Here is a 19,647-nt window from a genome sequence, read left to right as displayed (position 1 = left end):
CAGCACTGAGTTTCTCAAACAGTTAAAAAATGTCAGCAGTTATTTGTTCAACTTCGCCCTGCATTTGCTGGTGTAGGTCAATTCATGGCATATGTGTTGATCACACTTACACATTTGTGTTTCTTGGTTGGTTTCCTTACTAAGAAGCACATGCACGTGCACCGGACTGGGTAGCTCTGGTTAGCCGTAGCAAAAAGGGGCAGGCCAATTTTAAAAAAAAAATTCTGTAGAAGTCTCAACATCCTACATCATGTGCATGTACGTGTATTTCACACGTCATGACTCTTGTTGTAATTCTTGGGCAGATGGTATTCCAAAAATTCTACCAGTAAGTGTAACATTAACCCTAACAGTCCTCAATCCTTCACCTGTTGGAGGACTGAAGACTGTTAGGGTTAAGAGTGTAAACAAACTTGTTTGTAATGCATAGAATATTAGCATTCACGATGTACAGCTTGTACATGTGCTAGAGCTGTGTACATGTGTACATTTACATGTACACGTTTCCTTACACAGCTATACTTGTGGGGTATTTCCTTTGTTCTCGTGTACAAAACTCGCACACAACACGCAAAAAATTTGAAATCACTCCAATTTAATCCCAATTCGCTTTCCTGGGTTGAAATTTCGACTATGTGTCCCTTATATTAAACACTTCAATTTGCGACGGATTTTTACCCATAGAAAATTTCCCCTTTTTGAGTTATTTCCAAATATCAGTTTCGTGAAATTCTTGTGGGGTACCAATTTTGGTACCTCACAAGGTAAAAACTGGCCTTGTGGGATACTTCCTATTGTTCCGGTACCCCACAAGGCCCCATGTATAAGCGCTGTACAATGTACATGTACATGCCATACAGTACGTGCACACGCGCCAGTGTTAGGCTGAGTTTGTATACACATTCAAATCCTGGACCTATAACAATAAGGGACAATAGGGTCCACGGTTGCCAAAGAGTCCTCGGTCAGAAAACGTGTACAAAACATATGGGAGGTCTTCCGAAAAAGTTAAAGTATGAACAAAAGAGGAACAATAGGGAGTCCACGATTGAAGGTGTTTAAGCACTTGTGTTTGTGTACGTACTCGTAGGTACCAGACGTACTCCAGACGTTGTACAATGTATATGTTCAGTGGATTTTCTCGTGGAGCTGTAAAAAAGGATTTACTGTACAGTTTCACTTTCTTTTGACTTCCCTGTTCCAGACTGTGTAGGGATTTGTTCATGGCTCTCATTTGCGCTGCCTTGTGCTAGCATTGATACCCCGTTCTTAAGACTGCTTTAGCACAGTGCCAGGATCTTAAACAACGCCAGCCTCTTGGGGGAAGAGTTTAGGGACTGAACACAATGCCTACATCCCCCCTTGAAAAATACTGAAGTGGGCGAAATCAAAGAAATGTTTGCATGGTGCCACTAATGCTCTGGCAATGGCCTGTGAAAAAAAATGTATCCAATTCCGCCCAGCTGCAGATGAAATTGGCCTGCCGTGAACTTCACAGAATTACATTTGCTTTTTGAGAATTGTAACCTTTTAATGTACCTTTGCTTTATATTTTTCTCACCATATGTACAAACAGTGTCCTTTTTTTTTAACCCATTAACCCGGTAACTCTTAGCAAAATACAGGCACTGTTCAGAACTTCACTAAATTCGTCACTGTGAACCAGAAAGTGCAGTGCAAACGAATGGAGTACATGCACGTGTTGGTTCATGCGTTGGTTCTCGTGCTAATGCCTTTTACACACTCATTGTGTGTGTGACGTATTCACTTCGGTACTCTATTTACCAGTAGTGACACATATTTGCAACGGGCATCAATCCTACATAAAGCTACTGCGACTGAGGTATACATGTACATGTATATATGTACATGTACCTTCCTCAATCAATCCAACATTTTCCCACGCTTGGTAGATTTTGAAGGGCCTTGAGTGTGTAAGGTTTACAACTGCTGTATGCAGTGTAACTGGGGGTGAATTGTCACTGGTGACAAGCCTCCATCAACCAAGAAAGAACAACCCAGCATCCTTGACTGGCTCAAGTGGAAACCCAATGAACCAATTATGATGTCAAGTCAAGGATGATTGATGCAGTGTTATGCAGGTCAGGAGTCACTGACCTTGAGTAACACCACACTGTCAGGCTCTCTCCAAGTTGGTTCCAGTGGTTTGGGGCAAAAGTCTTGTTCAAGTCCTCCCTTTTGGCACGTGTTTATTTTACCTCACAGTTCAATCACCAAAAAAAACCCAGGGAGGTGGATTGTGTTATCACAAAAAATGCTGGTACTTAATACTTTTGGTTTTGCAACTTGGTAAAAAAAATGATCAGTGGTCAGGTACCTTCCATTAGATGAGAGCCTGTTGGAATATCACATGTGCATCTGTTTCTCTTGGTCAATCAATCGTTTCCAGACATTCAAGTCAAGTCTGGCTTATTAAGCATTCATAGTCAGCTATTCACACAAGAGGTGTAGGAAAGTGCCACATCATCATTATTAGATCCGGTGGTACTTGACGGTCATCGATTATGTATCATTTACATCTTCGTACAGGTACTTCACACTAATTCCTGCAAGATCTCTCTTCAGATGTTCAGCCTTTTGTTTTCCAGTTGGAAATGCGGCTGAAGTGAAGTTCAACACTACAGCCTCAGACTCTGTTTCTTGCACACACAGCTCAAGGTTTATTAATTTTGGCATTTTGGCTGTGTCAATCCCTAACAGTCTCAAATCCTCCGATTTCAATATGATTTTACATACACCCTAGGGGGTTAGGGTTAAAGCCTGTTTGAATTGTCAAAACCCTGCAGTACTATGCATGCACAATCTTAAATGATACCCCTTCTATGCATTGCAACAAAATTTAGACAGTGAAGTGCCACAGTATGAGATGGCTGAGTGTTATTGTCCAGTAAAAAGTTTTGAAGGAATTGGCCTTACATTAATCTTCGCTTTTTAAATTCAAATTGTACATGTATGTAAGGGGGGGTAGGCATTTACAGCATTTTTGTGAGAGCACTATACATGTACCCTGTTTACGGTTCATGTACCATGATTAATATGGATACCAGTAGCCAGGATTCGGGTTTATATGTATCATGGTAAATCCACGACATGATACTGTTTTTTTTTTTAAAAAGTGGAAAATGCTGATGTGTACATGTACAACACTACAATGTGTACATTGGTGCTATACATACATGGTATAGCATGTTTATAATTGTGTTGACATTTTGATAATAAGGTACCTGTACCTGGTAGGAACACTTTACCCTGTTACTGGTTGTGGGGGAGTAGTGATTCAATCAGTGTTTCTTTGTGTTGAATGAAACTCTGTAGTGTTCTGTAACACTCAGACATCCCATTGCACATGTCCCACACCCGTAAATCAAGAGGTTTTATGAGAATTCATGTACATTTCCCACACCCGTAAATCAGGAGTTTATACAGAATTCATGACAGAATGGGTACCCTTGGGTCCAATCCAAGCCTGTTCTTTCTATTGCTAGGGGCCTGAAACCAAAGATGAATGTGGACAAGAAAATCCTGTCAGGTTTAAAGGTTTGGCTGTCAGCTGCTGATAACCTTGATCCCCTCTTGACCCTGCCCTGTAAAAAAGTCATGTGACTGAACAATCAGACTCTGGGAATGAGTCTGTGCCAAGCTTTGAGATGCCTGTAACAAGTGCACATAGGCTGTTCTCTTTTCTGTATAATAGTTTGTGTGACATCATTGTCAGGGGAGAGTGCGTGTTTTGAAAGAAAGCAGTCTTGTGTTATGGATGGTGGTACATGGAATCATTAGCAGTCAGTCAAATTCATGATTAACATACATTTTGCAGGGAGTTTGGCTTTGATGTGTACATTTAGCTTTTTGTAATGCAGAATTCAAGTTCTATTGTCCATAACTTCTGGCAAAGTTCTGGGGACCTCCTCGATGAAAAAAATCTCTACAGTAGTATCAATAAGTACCCTTTGATGAGGCACTTCTTGGTAATACCTGTCACACACACAGTAAGTCAGCAAGGTTGAAATTGTAAGGTTCACACGTACCCGTACATGTACGGTTTTTCCTAAAACCTTATTGCAGAAACTGATTACTGGCCAGTCAAAGTTCAACAGTGCCAAAAAGTCCACCATTGTCACCAGCCCAGGGGAACAACCAGAAAAGGATTTTTGGGTTTCTGTGTCATCTTCAAGTTGTTCTTGAAGACCACCAAATATTTCAAAAAAATTCTCATCCATAAAGCCAAACCGGCCCCCAACAACCCCATGAGAACAACACAAAGAGCCTTCCCCTGCTCAAGTATGTCAGCCTACTTAATTTACATATAACTGATGGATACAGCAACCAACACTGCTTGTAGCTGATTCAAGTGTCCTGTGGGTAATGCTAACAAAAGCCACTGGTCACCCAGATCTAATGAATGGGCTCTTGACACCCTGAGAGAGCAGAGTCATATGAGTGTTGCCATTAAGCTGGTGCCATCAGTCTTTGAGTCTGTCTCAGAAAGTGGGCCAGAAGGGTGTTTGTAAGGAAGAAAAACTGTAGGCTCGGCTAGCTGTGGAGGCGCCTTGTCTTCAAGTTTCCAGTGGGGTTGGATGCTAGTGTTTTTGTTTTAAAAGGGTCACTGAACACTTTGGAGGTTCACTGATTGGGAGTAAGCTTGTAAATTGGAAACTTCTCCTATTTCTGGGTAGACTTGTGAAGTATCAAATGAACAATGTCAGTCTCTTTGAACCATCAAAAAGCCTTTTGCATTGTGGAGCAGATCTGCTTATCTGTTTTTATTTAGCTTTCTAAAAGATCAAGAACAAACAACTCTTTTGCAATGACCACACGGTAAAAAGCCCATTCTGAAAATGGAGAGCGGACAAACAGATGTAAGTTGGGAAACTACCGGTAGATCTTTCTCAACTATCATTTCATGAAGTTCACATTCTTCTCTTGCACTCCAGTTTCAATCACATTTTCATCAGGCAGACATTGCCACATGTAGGTCTCCCTTTTTAAAAAACTGATATCACCATGTACTCAGGCACAGAGTATTTGGAGCCCAAGTTTCCATTCACAAATGAGATATGTTTATACTAGCACATGTAATTTGCCAAGTGACATTTCTAGTCTGAGTAGTGTCTGGGAGGCAGGCCTTGGGCCATGGATGAACTCCATTAATGCTTGGTAAGTCTAGACACTTGTTTTTGGCCTCAAGCGACACCTGCAAATCCTTGCATGGGTGATGCAAACATGCTTATCAAACCAAACAAGATACTTGCATGCTAGAAGAAGTCAGGGGGGATCCCGGACTTTTTATAAGGGGGTGGTAGGGCCGGAGATGAATGTCTCATTTTTGCAGACAAGCAGAAACAATGATGAAACATTATACATGACATACATTGTTTGTTGTGGTATTGGTGCACATAAGTTATTTTTTCCTGTTATTTTCCTAATTTTTCTAATTCTTCGGCAGGGGGGGGGGAGTCTCAGAGTAGGGGGGGTCAGCCCCCATCCCCTCCTGGAGGTTCAACCCCAAGCTGTACATGTTTTACTTCTCAATATTGCATGCATGTGACATGCTTATGGAGTTCTCACTGGCATTGCTTGACTGTAAAATGCAAACCTTTTTTTTTTTTCCATTTTTGCAGTGGGCAAAAATGTATCTGTCAAGTGGTCCCACCCACTTGTGTCTGATGTCTGTGGAATTTGGCTTGGGGTAAAATGGGCAGTATTGAAAGGGTGCATCAATAGGGATTAGTCTGGGATTAGGGCTGGAGAAAGCAGACTGATATCCAGGGTTTGAAATGAAGTGGAGAAGGGCATAAGATCCTGTGAAATGTCCTCTTTTTTGACAGTGGAATTGGCTGTATGTCCTTGGTTAAAAACAGGCAAGGTTACCAGCAAAATTTCCACTGCATGGGTGTTAGGGGGAAGGAAGGGTGCTTGTCTTCCCCTCCCCAGCCCCAAGGGAAAAACTTTAAAAGGAAAAGAAAAAAGAAATAATAAAAGGAGATGGAAACACCATTCAAAATACTTTGGGTTAAACATCAGTGCTGATAATGCTACGCTTTATATAATTGCGTGCTTTCCCCACTGGCTGTATAGAAAAGTGCACACACAGTGTGACATGATCAATGCAGAGGCCTATTGACTCCCTTTCAGCATTGATGGCTTGTCATTTTGCTGCCGGAGTGCTGTCCCCTACTCCCAGAAAGAGCTTTGGCTCCTCTGTCAAACTTGGAATTCTGAGCAAGGACGGCAAGGACCGGTGCTGGCAAAGTGTATCTTGAATGTTCTCAGAAAGTTTAATTGAAATGTAATTGAAAATCACTCCATTTAAAATCAGTGCGTCTGTTAGAACTGCTTGAATTTTGTGGCGGTAAACATGAACATTGTCCTGAATTCCCAAGTATATTTCTTTGAAGTATTGCTGATTGTGCTAACCATTCCCAAGAAATGTCCAAATACATATATACACATGTAGTTCCTCTTCCCTGAATGGCGTGGCCATAAACAGCTTTGAGAAGTGATTTTCTTGGAAGGTTGCCTCTGTCTCCATGATTTACATGTATAAGTCGAAAAGGAAAGCAGTCATCCAGATTGAGACCAGCTGTTCCCTAGGGAAAGTCCCAAAGGTTTCCCAGTCTCTGATAACAGACTGTAGGACTACTTGAAGGGCAAACAATCTACCAAAATTGTTTAAAATATGTCCAGAAATTTTATCTTTGAGTGTCAGATTACCAAGGCGATGCGGCTGTAGTTGCTGTCATGGTTTTGAGAGGCTGAAAACTAGAGTCTGGACTCTGTGTGTGGGTGGGTTTAGGACTCTGTGTGTGGGTGGGTTTCATGGGATCAGAGGAAGGTGATACCACTTGTACTGTACCACTGGCAGGAAGGCCGTCTGTAATTGGCCACATTAAGGGGGGAGGGGACATTTGAGCAAGCCATGAGTAATGTTAGATTCCATGTTTACAAATTTAGAAAATTGGTTGCTGTGAAGTCGGTTAACACCTTTTTTTTCTGGGAAATTGTTAGAATGACGCAATGTGCCCTGTGGAGAACAGGAAGTGTTGAGAAGAAGGATTTGGCCTTTGAGCCAAAAAAATCGGGATGCCATCCAGACTGATGTTTGTTACATGTCAAGGCTTGAAGAAGCTGACACTGTGGTAGCTGAAGATGTTCTTTGACAGTTTACAGTGAGATGGAACATTTCCGGGCGTTTGTGGGTAGCTCACTGGCTCATCATCCTCCTATGGTTCTTGACAACAGTATGCATCAATCCACCATGATACTTGTACCCATTGAATTATGGGACATTTTTACAAGCTAGGCTTGGTTTGGGATAAGGGTCAAGTGAGGGCCCAGTAGCCAAAGTGTTTGGGTTGAAAATAAATAAATCGTTCCCATGGCAATTGGTTTTTACTGGGGGACCAGGTTCAGCTCAGTGACTCAAAAGTAAACTGTAAACAAAGGTTGTTTACATTGGGAACACCCTCAACTGTTTCAAAAAGTGCAAGAGCAAGAGTGATTGATTTTCCCCTCCCCCTCCAAGTTGCTGTGGATTACAGAACTGAATCCACCAGTCCAGCAAGTAATCCATCACGTTAACAATGAATTGGAAAGATTTACATTGAGAGAAAGAACTGAATGTCAGGAAGGAGTGTCCTTGGTTGCCCTGCCCTGTCATTCAGTATTCCAGACTCAACCATTCATTGTCAACAAATTTGTCAGTGCTTGCCCAAATGTATGTACCAGAACAGTATTTAAATAGAATAATAAAGTCTTGTAAAATATATTGCACCCGTTTCAGACAGGCGATCTAGGGTTGCGCCAAACCAAATGGAATTAAGAGTGACTCAGATGGACTCAATTAAATTTTGGTTTCAGACTTAATACATACATTTGCGTTGGGTTTTGGTCCATGAAAAGAGCAACATCTGAAACCCAGTCGCTCTGGTGTCATCCCAAGCTCCTTCAAGTGTCGATCTTTTGCCCGCTAGCACGCCTGGTCATTCTTAATTGTTTCAGACATTGAACTGCTGTACCTAAGTCAAAGTTTGCTTTTAATTTGGCTCAGCACAACTCGGAAACACCTGTCTGAAATTGGGGTTACAACCCTGCTACATGTACCATAGTTCAAGAGAAATTTGCCAATATGGACACTATTAGCTTGGAGGAGGGATTAGGCGAAAGATCCTTCCTATTATTTGACAGCAACATGAGACTTTTGTCTAGATCAGCACAGTTTGACTGCTTCCTAATACCTGTAAATGCCAACACAGGGTTACCCTTATTGTTTCTTGCAATGAGGAGTCAAGAGCCCCAGTTGTTCGACGGTAAACTTCATTAGGCCTTCGTTAGTCACTTAATGATAACGACTCAAAGTAATGAAGGTGGTCCCTACAGGTGTATGCCACGCAGGTGTCGGACGGAAGTCAACTGGAGCTTACATAACAGTGTGTTTGCCGACTGGTTCAGAGCCTGGCGCCAAACTTGTTAATGTTGTCATCATAGCTCATTACCTTGAAGCACAGAAGCTGAGTTTGTGTGTCTCTAAGTACACAAATTAATGAACCCTTAACAAAATCACATAGCCAGGCCGCGGCTGAGAAATACAAATATCAGAGTTGGGCTGCAGAAAATTTCTTCATGAGAAGAGGAATTGCAAAGCCTTTTCGCATGACGATGGCTAAAAAATTGATGCAGAAATTTCTGTTTTTGATAGAAATAATTACATCAGTGTGAAAAAGGGGTGATATATTTAGAACCTGAAATTTTGTGTTCCTGTTTGTTCTCAAAGTCTTCAGGAAAGCTCATGCAGTGTTTGTGTACACCATGCCCCTCAAACAAATTTTTTGGCATCTTGGCCTGAAGGATATCTGATCAAATTAATTACGCCAAGAACGCTAACAAGGCGGAGGGACTGCCTAATTGCGCAGGGATTCTTGCTGCTATCGTTGGCAATCAGGTTTGGTGAAGTGGGAAGGGGGTGCCGTCAACAACACTGCACTATCCTGTCTGAGTAAACAGTGGCCTTGTGAAGTCTAGGACCCTGGATGTGTGATCAGTGATCAATAATGTCCAGGTAAATCTCCGCTTCTTCCAGTAATGGTCAGGTCTACAGATGGGACAAATTCAAATTTGATTAAACAAGAAAAAGAAATGATTAAAGCAATTTGTCATGTTGCCTGTGCTACTTGTACATGTCCATGGTTCAAAACCAATTTCAGTGGCCCATTCCAAATCTTGCCTGAAGTATCGCCTCAGGCTTGGCAGTACCAGTAGTTCAGGTCAGTTAATGCTTTGCTAATGCAACTGCAGTGCGTGTATTTAAATGACTGGTTGAAATTAGTTTACCTTGTGTTACTCTTTGAGTGCTTGTTTGTACTTTGTGGAGAATGGTTATAGTTTGTTGATACTTCTACAAGCTTCTTTAAAAGTAGATGGGCAGTGGGTAAAGAATATTGCCTTTGATTCAGAAAAATTCAGTCACGTTTAGTGTTGGTTGACACGAACTACCAGTGGTAGCTATGCGTGTACTGTAGGGATTCTTCTGTCTTTGCTCACACACCCGCGAAGCCAGTGACATTGGGATACGCAGCTGTGCTGAGCACGTAAGACAATCCGCCTTGCTGTATAATTTTACCACACCATTTGTTTGAAAGCTGACTCAACTGTCTCTGTAATAACCGAGAAAGGCTCCTGCTTTATTTCAGCTTTGGAGTCGGTCACTCAGATTCAGTTTTGTAGGCATGGTTAAATTTCACATCTGAAATTCACGGATCAATACAGTATTTTCATGAAACTCACATTCTTTGATTTCGCCATTCAATCCCTCTCTGGAAACACAATACAGCCTCCGCTATGAGGGGGATAAACTAAGACTGACTCAGCTGAGGTTTAATTGGACAACTGTAAGGAAGCCAGGCTAGAATCCATCCCGTACAGGCAGCTATGGTACAGTATCTGCGTCCCCATCTATTACCGCCTGCTGAGTGGGGCAGGTACCAGGCACCACAGGGAGTAACTTTAGCTCTAATAAAACACCATGGAGGTGCCCTTCTTGTAATTGATGCCTGGTGGAAAATATCCATTTAATGAATGGAGTGGTCCTGAGGAGCCCACAAAAATATAATCAGGGACAATATCGCAGGGGCACGGGGCGGGTAGAGGTGATGAAGGGGAATATATTGGGTTTAGCGATGGCAACGCTTGTAAAAACACAACGATAATGGAGAGACCTGCAGGTGTAATTGCAGTATAGACGGCTGCAAACATGATGTCCTAGTAGTCCTATTACAATGGGTTTCAGCCGCTGAGGGGTGGGGCAGACTCTTTACCCCTCCCCCATGGGGAAACAGATAAGGTAACCCTTTATAGTTGCCTGCATGCGTAGCCTCTCGTCGACATCTCAAGCCACCTTGGGCAAGGCATGTATCCAAAGTTGCCCCTGTAATACACCATTCAAAAAATAACATCCTGTGGATGGAAACTTGCAGCTATTTTATAAAAACCTCACTCTGTTACCTTGAGTGGCATAGTGATTTGATAGTCCCTCAGAGATGTTTTTCCAGCTCCTGTCATTGTAATTTTTTAACAAGGTCACAAAACTTGGCTTTCATTTAAGCCCTCAGGAATGTTACATTTGATGTACGACTCAAATGTGATACATCCGGGAATATCGGGTATCCCACTGATTTATGTTAACATGGAGTAATGAATCTCTCGGGAGATACAGTATGTCAGTGTTTTCCCTCCCAACAGGTACATGAACATGCCAGCTGTTGCAACACAGAATTTTCAGTTATTCAGGTTTCCGCTTGTTTTGCCTTTCTAAATGAAGGGGAGAAAGAGAGGATATATATACGATAAAAGTACCGGGTACATAGACACATTGTCATCAACATGTTGAGAAATGATATCTTATGCATGTAGATGTTGTGCATTGCTGGCATCTCCATGGTGTCTCAGAGGCTGTTTTTGTTACTGTTGTTTAGTTACAACAAAGGCAAAAAGTTAAACTTGTGCCTGTCCCAGCGATAAAAAACTCTTGCCCTCTGAGGAAACGCTAATGCATAACCTCTACATCTACAATTCTGAAAATTTAATGGAATCTAAAGTGAAAATATTTTTAAAACGAGAGACCCTACCTCGGAAATTCAAAATAAAAGTGAGAAAGGCAGTGTGTGACTAAAACTACCATATCTACCATATCTTCATACATGTACAAGTGCCATAAAAATGGTTAGTTTGAACCCTACCGCCAGCCAATAGAAATTTGATTAGATCAACAAGACTGAATTTATTATGATATACTCCTACACACACATCATAGCTCTGACCAGCAGGGGTTGCAAATTGAATTTCTTGGTTCTTCTAATCCCTCCCTAACTGACCAATAAACCAATCGTTTTTCTTGGCACGTTCTGTTCCAGATCCAGAACTTGAAGTTTTTTTTAATTTGCCTCGTCTCACGGTGGTTGGGTAGGATGCAAAATCCAGCCGTGTGACAGCATAAGTAATGGAAACTCAGACAGTTTCTAGCTCATATTGTCGTGGACATGCATGGTAATGTGCCGACTACTGTGGATTGACCTTTTTTTCCTACCAGTGGAGTCATTCATGTACATGTGACTATCTCCGTCATTTTTCTAAAAACTGTGGAGCCCAATTTATTATACTCCATTCGGTTTTTATGAATTACTGGTATCTGGATTTGAAATGAAGTTGCTGTCACGATTTTGGTTTTCAGTTTTAACTATTAACATCTCTTACTTTTGCTGATGTGTGGAGAATACCCTTGCTTTTGAAATACATTGTATTGTGAAAGCCATCTAAAACTCATGCCATTGAGAATCATTCCAGGGCAATTTTGGCAGACTGTGCACACAGTGTTCATGTATTATAAATTGACCTGATGTATGCGACTGCAACAAAAAAATTCCTAAACTTCAAGTTCAAAGTACCATAACTGCACTTTTTCTTGTTCATCGGTACGTAAAGTACATGTACTTCAATACAAGTACTCTTGTTTTCTCATGAACAGTGGTGTTGATTGTTGAACGTACTTGAGTGCACACTCTTGTCCATAAATTTAACCTGCATGTGTGTCTTTTCTTCTGACGTGTGCATAACCCTTTCATTAACTTGAAAACCAATATCAAATAATGTCCTTGGCAAAGCCCTTGAAATTTGTTTGCTCTTCTTTGGTTGAAAAAAGAAAAAAAAGGTTTTCATTAATCATCTTTGACGGAGACAGACCGGCGTGTTGTCATCAAGATGTTGAAGTTGGATTAATCAGGGGGTTGATCAAACTTCAAAGGAGTCATTCTGTATTCATGTGCAGTAAATGTTGGTAAGAAAAAGAGAGTGAACTGAACTTGCTGTCATGAACTCCCAGTGAAGAAACACCCCAATACATGTATATGTTTACCTTCTGTGATCATCTGTGGTTTTTATTTTTTGAAATTGGAGTAAATGTCGGAAGCCGTAGCAGTTGGCGGAAGTGTGCGTTTCAGTTTGTGTGTGTATCATTGATGCACGTGCATGGGTGAACTCTGGAAATACCTGACTCTGGTGTCAGTGCATGTTCATGTGGTCAGGGCAGTTGTTTGCATTTAAATAAAAAGTGTTCTTGTAAATCTTTCTGGCAAGGAGAGTTAAAGAAGAAACAGTTCGTTTAACCTGAGTGATCTTGTATTATTTGCAAATTAATCTTTTTCATTTTTTCCATTTTCAAATTAACTACCAGTTGCGAACTTAACAGATTTTTTGCACCTGTAAAAGATGAACAAGTTAACAATTTACCAGTGGGGTTATGTACCACTTTTTTTCTGATTTTCTGTCCAATGGTTTGAAGCCCGGGACTTTTTTTTATGGTGGTAGCCTTAGTTTGTGAAGGCAGATCACAAATGAATGTAAGATTGATGGAGGAAAGAGCAGGGTTGTGTAAGATTAAGACAAGATAAACTTTCACACTTACTCTACATGTACATCACAGATGTGGCGTATGGTATAATTGCTCAATCTTGAGTGTAGCTGAAGACATTCTGTTTGGTTATCTGCTCAGGCATAGAGCTGCCATCACGTGCCAACATGGCCAGCAATGCACATAGCACACCCTGACTCAGGCACATCTGTGAACTAATGAAAGGATTGTGGGCCAGATTTTGTTTCAGGGGGTAATTGGAAACAGGACATGTCCATAGTCTGAATTCTCTGGTCTCTTGGTTGTATCCATGTTAGGACAGGACTGTGCTTGCCTGGTATTCCAAAGGGCTAGGATGTAGTGAATTTGTATCTCATTTAGTATCTGTTATCAGTAGTCTTCCAAGCATAGTTAAATTTTTCTCCAATAATGTATCTGTGATGATATATTGTAATGAAACAGTACTAGAAATTACAATGTAAACAGTAAAAATATGTAGGAAATCCCCCCCCCCAAAAAATGGAAAATAAATAAAAATTGGTTGCTGGGGGAAAAAGAAGCAGGTGGAGACGAGAGTCTACTTCATTTACTTACTTGGTTAATAGGTGAAAATGAGGACTATTAGACACCATCTTGCTTTGTACACACTGCTTACATGTGGCATAATAGATCTGTGATTGCTTAATCAATTGCACCAAGTTTTTTTTTTTTTACAGTACACAGAGTTAATAGCTTTTCCCTTTATAAAATGGGAAGTCCAAATTCTTTGGTGTCCAGAAAAAAAAACAAGTTGTAACTCTTGAAAGCAAATACCGGTATGATGCACATGTGAAAAGGCACCACATAACTACTGGCAGGCTTGCATCATTTGTCACCTTGCGGCAGATCGATTTGTCAACTCAACCCCTGTGCAGTATGTGGGACAGAACATGCAAGCAAGAAGCTGGGACAAGTTTCCCCGTTTTGCTGCTTTTATTGATAGAAGAATTCCAATTAAACATTTCTTGCATTGGGAAAAATAGCAAATAGAAATGGTCTGATACGGAGCATCTTTTTGTTAAGTTAGCAGTATTGAAATGGCACAGTACTAGCTTTAATCCTTTTTGCATGATGTAGAAATCTGAGCCCAAGCTGTGATTGGATTGTCACTCAAAAAACTCGATGCCATTGGCACGTCAATACGTGATAGGCACTAACAAAGAGAAGAGCTCAATGTCATCAGAACTGTACATGTACCTGTATATTACACAGATCGTCATTAGCCGTGCGTATTACGTTCACTTTGAGATCATGAGTAATACTGAGTCATCTTATTCCGAGACATCTCTCTCTGTCTTCCCTGGGCCCGGACTACTGGGGTGGGGAGGGGGACCGATTGCTTGCCTTGCAGAATGTTGGCCTGGCATTCGGTCATTATGCCCGACAGGTATCGCTCTTTGGACCTGAAGATGAATAGTGGACAAGAGAGTGCACCTTGGGAATGTGAATTTCCCCGGGTGCAATGAACGCATGCGGAGCGTGTTAGGAAGAGGTTTTTGAATATAAGGCAATACAAATAAGTCAGATAATAACACTTCGTCAATATTTACCTGTAGATTCTTAAAACTTGTAGACTGCAGTGTTAAAATACACTGGTAATTGATTCACTTAAATTTACTCGGAGAGGATGATAAAAAAGACATTTTCGTGTTACATCACTTGTATATGAACTGGGTTGACTTCATTGGCCAACTTGCCGACTCGCCAAGCAAAATACACATGTAGTTCAGCACAGGCCATGCTCAAATGTCGTAATTTTTGTATGTATAGGCCCACATGTAAACATGAACCAGTATATGTAGCTAGTCTGTGGCAAAAGTTGATTTGTGCTTGTGATTGAAGAGAAACATTGCTACAATTTTTTTCTCTCTTAAACACACTCAAAACAACCACTGGTATTTAAAAGCATTTAAATGACAACAGTCCTACCTGCATATTTGATCTATGCCAGGTCTTCTGTCGGCCATACAGTGTTTCTGGCATTTAGATTCCTTGCATTGTGCGCTTATTTTCTGTCCTGAAGAATTCTGATCCTTGAACCAGAGCAGCGTGGCAAACAGCATGAACCATCTGCCACAAGATCCTAGAGAGGATGACATTTGAGGGGAAGGTATGGAGTGTTCAGGAAAAACACAGAGAGAGAGAGGGAATATGAAGAAGTTGAGTGTTAACGTCAGGGTCTGAAAAGCCAAGCCATATGCTGACCTGAATTAGCTTTGAACCCAAGTCATAGTAATGCAATGCTGATGCTGCCTGATCTCTGACTACGTGCTGTCTTCCTTCCTGCCGGGGGAGGTGGCCAAGGTTCGAATTCCACCCTGGTCGACACGTGGAATTGATCAACTTTGGGCATTAGATAGTATTGCGTATCTCCTTTTCCAAACTGGGTAGGGTTTTATTCGCTTACCGAATACCGCTACTGGAAATGCCTTTTTTTTTCCCATTTTCACCGGATTCTGAAAAAGAGATGTAATGCGCAAGCTACCAGCAATTACACGAATAAAAGAAACACAGATTCCATTGTTAAACCTTGTCTTGCACTTTGGTTGAACACTCGTACATACAGTGCACTTATGGTAGCATCCTTGACAAACTGTCTGATGGTACCGGGTATATTCTGGAACATTGTTCAGGTACTGCGATACATGTGTGTACTTGTAGTTTAGTTCAGATTGGTCCAGATTGCTCTGTTGACATGAACTACCTGGTAAATTATAACATGCCCGACATGGATCAAATCTTTATGATGGATGCATTGGAATTGAGGACCTTATTACATACACACACAGAAAAGTTTTAGCTGCACTTTGTGATATCTGCCATTGCCATAAGTTACATTTACTTAAAGTTTCAAGAATCATTTTGCCATGAAATGTGCAGAAGCTCCGAATCAGATTTTTGAAAATGTGAAAGATTTTTCAATGCGTCTTGCCACAATAGCATGTACCTAAAGACGTTACTACATGTTGCGCGGGACTGTGGTTGCCAGGGGATGATCTACATGTACATTGTGGCCTGAACCAAATAATACAAGGACCCGTTACTGATACTTGAAGGAATAATGCTGTAATTAGGGAGGGTAGTATGCCATTCCTGTGGGCAACGCTGCTCCTTGTTAATGATTGATATCAGCGATGATAAATGACCACACAGCTACTGGAATTGTATTGGTGTGCCATTACACTGCTCTGCTGGGGTTCCTTGTCATATTGCAGTAGGGAGTGGAGGGTCTGTGTTTTGGCAGGCAAACATCTCTCTTAGGGGGGTGGAAGGCAGAAGCTTAAATTGTTGGCTTCGTTCTTTTCATTCTGTGGTTTTGAACCAGATTGAAAAATGTATGTACTGGTACTGTATCTGTTTTCGACACCTGATTTTTGTAACCTTGGAAACCTGAGTTTTGAAAATCAAGTTTGATCTCCAGAAGCAGACAAAGTGTCATGTCATACTTAGCTGAGCAAAATCTGACAGAGAACCAGACAAAAGTGGCATCGGTCATGCATGACTTTCTTGGCTGGTATCCCTTGTTCAGTAATGTTTATGATAAGAAGCTCAAGTGATACTAGTTACCTTGACTTTACTACTGACGGGGTAGAGATGTTCCTTTTAGCTGGTCCAAACAGGGTTGCATATGTTAAAATGCAGACCCAGCTTTGTATTTCTGCTGGACACCTTTCTGAATTTGATCAAGTCTTCCAGTAAGCAGGAAACCAATGTTGAGTGCCGTGAGTGTTGGTCCCTTTGAAATGTACCCGTACACTTGGAAAATAAATTTACCATCTCTGACATTTGAACGTTTCCTTAAAATTGATTGAAATGAATCACATTGAAGAGCTAGATTACCTGATCATCAACTTTTGCTCAGGTCATTCCTGTGTGCTGTTTCCCCAAGTCTCTAATATTTCGGCGGTGAACAAATATTTACAGTACCCTCCATCGTAGATGTGGATATGCTTCAAATGGGTCATACATGTAGATAGCTGAGATCATAACTCATCTTTGTGTAGGAACATGGTATGTGCATGCATGTCATAAATCAAATTTGATTAAGGTGCTGGCAGTCGGGACTTGTTCGTGTGTGAAGTGGATATCTCAATAAACTCTTATAACTGGAGAAGCAGTTTAAAATCGAGGAGTTGGTTGTTTTCTGGTCACGCAGAGTTTGGTTGGTTTCACAGTTTGCCAAGGTTAAGGAGTCCATTCAGTTTTTAATGAGTGTCCTGCAACAAGTTGGTATCCTGCAAATCATAGCAACAAGTCACTCATTCTCCCTAACGCACCAAGATCCTTGGAAATCCATCTTCTTGTTTGGGAAGATTTTGTAAGGATGATAAAAGTACATGTATGGGTAGATCCTCAGTAATATGTTAAGAGTAACTGTAAGTGTGCCATAGGTTTCCTACGTGTTGGTGGATTTTGGAGGATTCAGAAAGGTTGCAAGCAAAAGTGTGCGAGAGCTGGAGATTTGATACTGTGGCAAACAAAATCCATGGTTTTCAGAAACAATAGGGCATTACCTTAATGAGGTCAATGCCTTTAATCTGTGTTTAGTTTATTTGGCTGAAGTGTACCGTTTTCATTTGTGAAGTGTATTAGTGTGGCATTTGTATTTCAGCGGTTCGCGTAGCACTTGGATTATTAACACAGATTCAGATTTGTGTGTGTGTGTGTGTGGGGAGGGGGATTTTTTTCGTAACAAATCTCCTGAGGGAAAATGCCCTTTAGAAAATGGTGTGCAGTTTCAACACTCGAGTGCCATGGTATGCATAGGGGGAATGCATAATTCAATCTTCACTTGGAGTGTACTGTAAGGCACCGTACATATAGGTCCTAGATGCAAAATTAAAAGCTTATTAGAGGCTCCTCATAAATTGAGGGGCTTGTCCGTGTTACTATGGTAATATTGACCTCGCATCAACAACGCACCCGTGGTCATTTTTTGGGTGGACTCCGCATCGAACAAATGGAGTTTTTAATGCTGTTTACACTGCCTGGTATTCTGCAAATTTGTAGGGTTTGCTGTTTACTCTACCACAACGGTAGAAGTGACTCTCTAGAAATGCCAGAGTAGGAGCTTCTTTGCCGAAGAGAAGAGTAATTTGATTAGAAAACCAAACCAACAGAGGATGGCATTTGGATGCAGACTGCATCGAACGGTGAAAAACACTCTCTGAAATGTTTGCCTTTTAATGAAAGAGGCAGAGGGAGAAAGTTTGCGTTAATGATGTGAAACTTCCTGCGGCCATGCAAGTATTTATCGATATGCTCTCTTGTACGTGTAAATGAATTCACGACGGTTAAACTTTAGCCAGCAGGGGAATTTGAAGTCCCATCCAGGGTGCTGTTAAGGGACCTAGTTCTCTTCCAGGGTAGGAAGAAATGGAATGAGGCTAAATATGTGAAGCGCTTAGAGACAGTTTAACTTTTGCTAATAAATCCAACTATACTTATCCCTTGGTTTGCATAGGTAACAGTTATTCCTGGTCCCAAATGGCAAGGCTATTGCATTGCCAAGGAGGTAACTTTTTGCAGTACCATTGTTCGTTCATTCTCACAGTAGTCTGCACTGAGTTGCAGCAATTCTGACTCCCCAAAAATTTGAAAGCAATAGAAACTACTATGGGAACCCCTAGGAACACAAGTGTTCCCTTGTGTAGACTTCAAAATGTGCCGAAAGTCAGCATATTTTGCACCTCAGCACATTAAGTTAGAGTTTTAAACATGGAGGAACTAACGTTTCAATCCCTCAAGACCGTTTTCAAAGGCGTTATATCCTTTAATTTAAGTAGAACTTGCTTCATAAATTTTGGCCCTGGTACTTCTGTTTATTGGTTCTTCACAATGATTTGGATTCATGTAAATGCTTCTTTTGAATCTTTGTAAATGTGTAGATTGTTGTAAAGTTCTGTTTTTTTCTATCTGAAGTGCAGAGAATATCATATGATCTAATGACACAGTTGGCGGAATAATTGTTTATAAGTTTATTCAACTTTGGGGATTGTTCATTCATTAGAAATGTAGGCTATAAATTCTTATTTTGTGATTTTTCAGATGGTTAGACTCGTCCAAGTCCCTCATGGAGCAGGGAATCCAAGAGAATGACACCTTGATGCTTCGCTTCAAGTATTTTGCCTTCTATGACTTGGACCCCAAGCAGGACGGAGTCCGAATCAACCAGATCTACGAGCAGGCTAAGTGGGGGCTCCTCAATGAGGAGATAGACTGCACAGATGAAGAGATGATCATGTTTGCTGCCTTACAGGTAAGTCAGAAAAACGTGGAAAAAACAATGCTTACAGGTATGATGTGCCTTGAATGGTGTTAGGTTTGACTATTGGATCGGTGCATGAACTGAAGAGGGCAGTGTGGAACCTTCTGGTTCCCGGTGGGTCAGTTGTAATCTTAACTGTGAAAGGAGTGGGAGCCAGTTAATAAGTTTGGAGATTTGTGTGCATTGAAATGTCACTCACTTACTGTTGTGTACTAGGAAATAGTTTGTTATTGACAGTGTTGATTGCAGATTTACCACAGAGGATCATGTCAATGGTCAGGTCTTGGGCTTCTTACATGGAGCATGCTTATAAAGCCAGCAGTTTCTCAGACCAGCTGATGCCAGGAAAACAAAAGTATGAGTATTACTTCTTTTATTTCAAAATACCTGTTGACCAATCAGAGTTGAAATCTCCCTT

The 19,647-nt window shown here is 41.1% G+C and overlaps 1 protein-coding gene across 1 annotated transcript in view; it reads left to right on the top strand.

The window, feature by feature from the left end:
* The window catches only part of LOC110986246 (fermitin family homolog 2-like), a 70,796-nt gene that overhangs the window by 30,303 nt on the left and 20,846 nt on the right, over window positions 1-19,647 (top strand). Inside the window, exon 5 of the mRNA XM_022247979.2 lies at window positions 19,010-19,220. Within this exon, the coding sequence (XP_022103671.2) occupies window positions 19,010-19,220 (211 nt within the window). The remainder of the gene's footprint in view (window positions 1-19,009; window positions 19,221-19,647) is intronic.

This window comes from Acanthaster planci, linkage group LG01, assembly GCF_054643075.1.
Source record: "Acanthaster planci isolate LZ-2023a linkage group LG01, COTS_SCS, whole genome shotgun sequence".
NCBI lineage: Eukaryota > Metazoa > Echinodermata > Asteroidea > Valvatida > Acanthasteridae > Acanthaster > Acanthaster planci.
The sequence above is the reverse complement of the archived record's forward strand: the minus strand, read 5'-3'. Positions and strand labels throughout refer to the sequence as shown.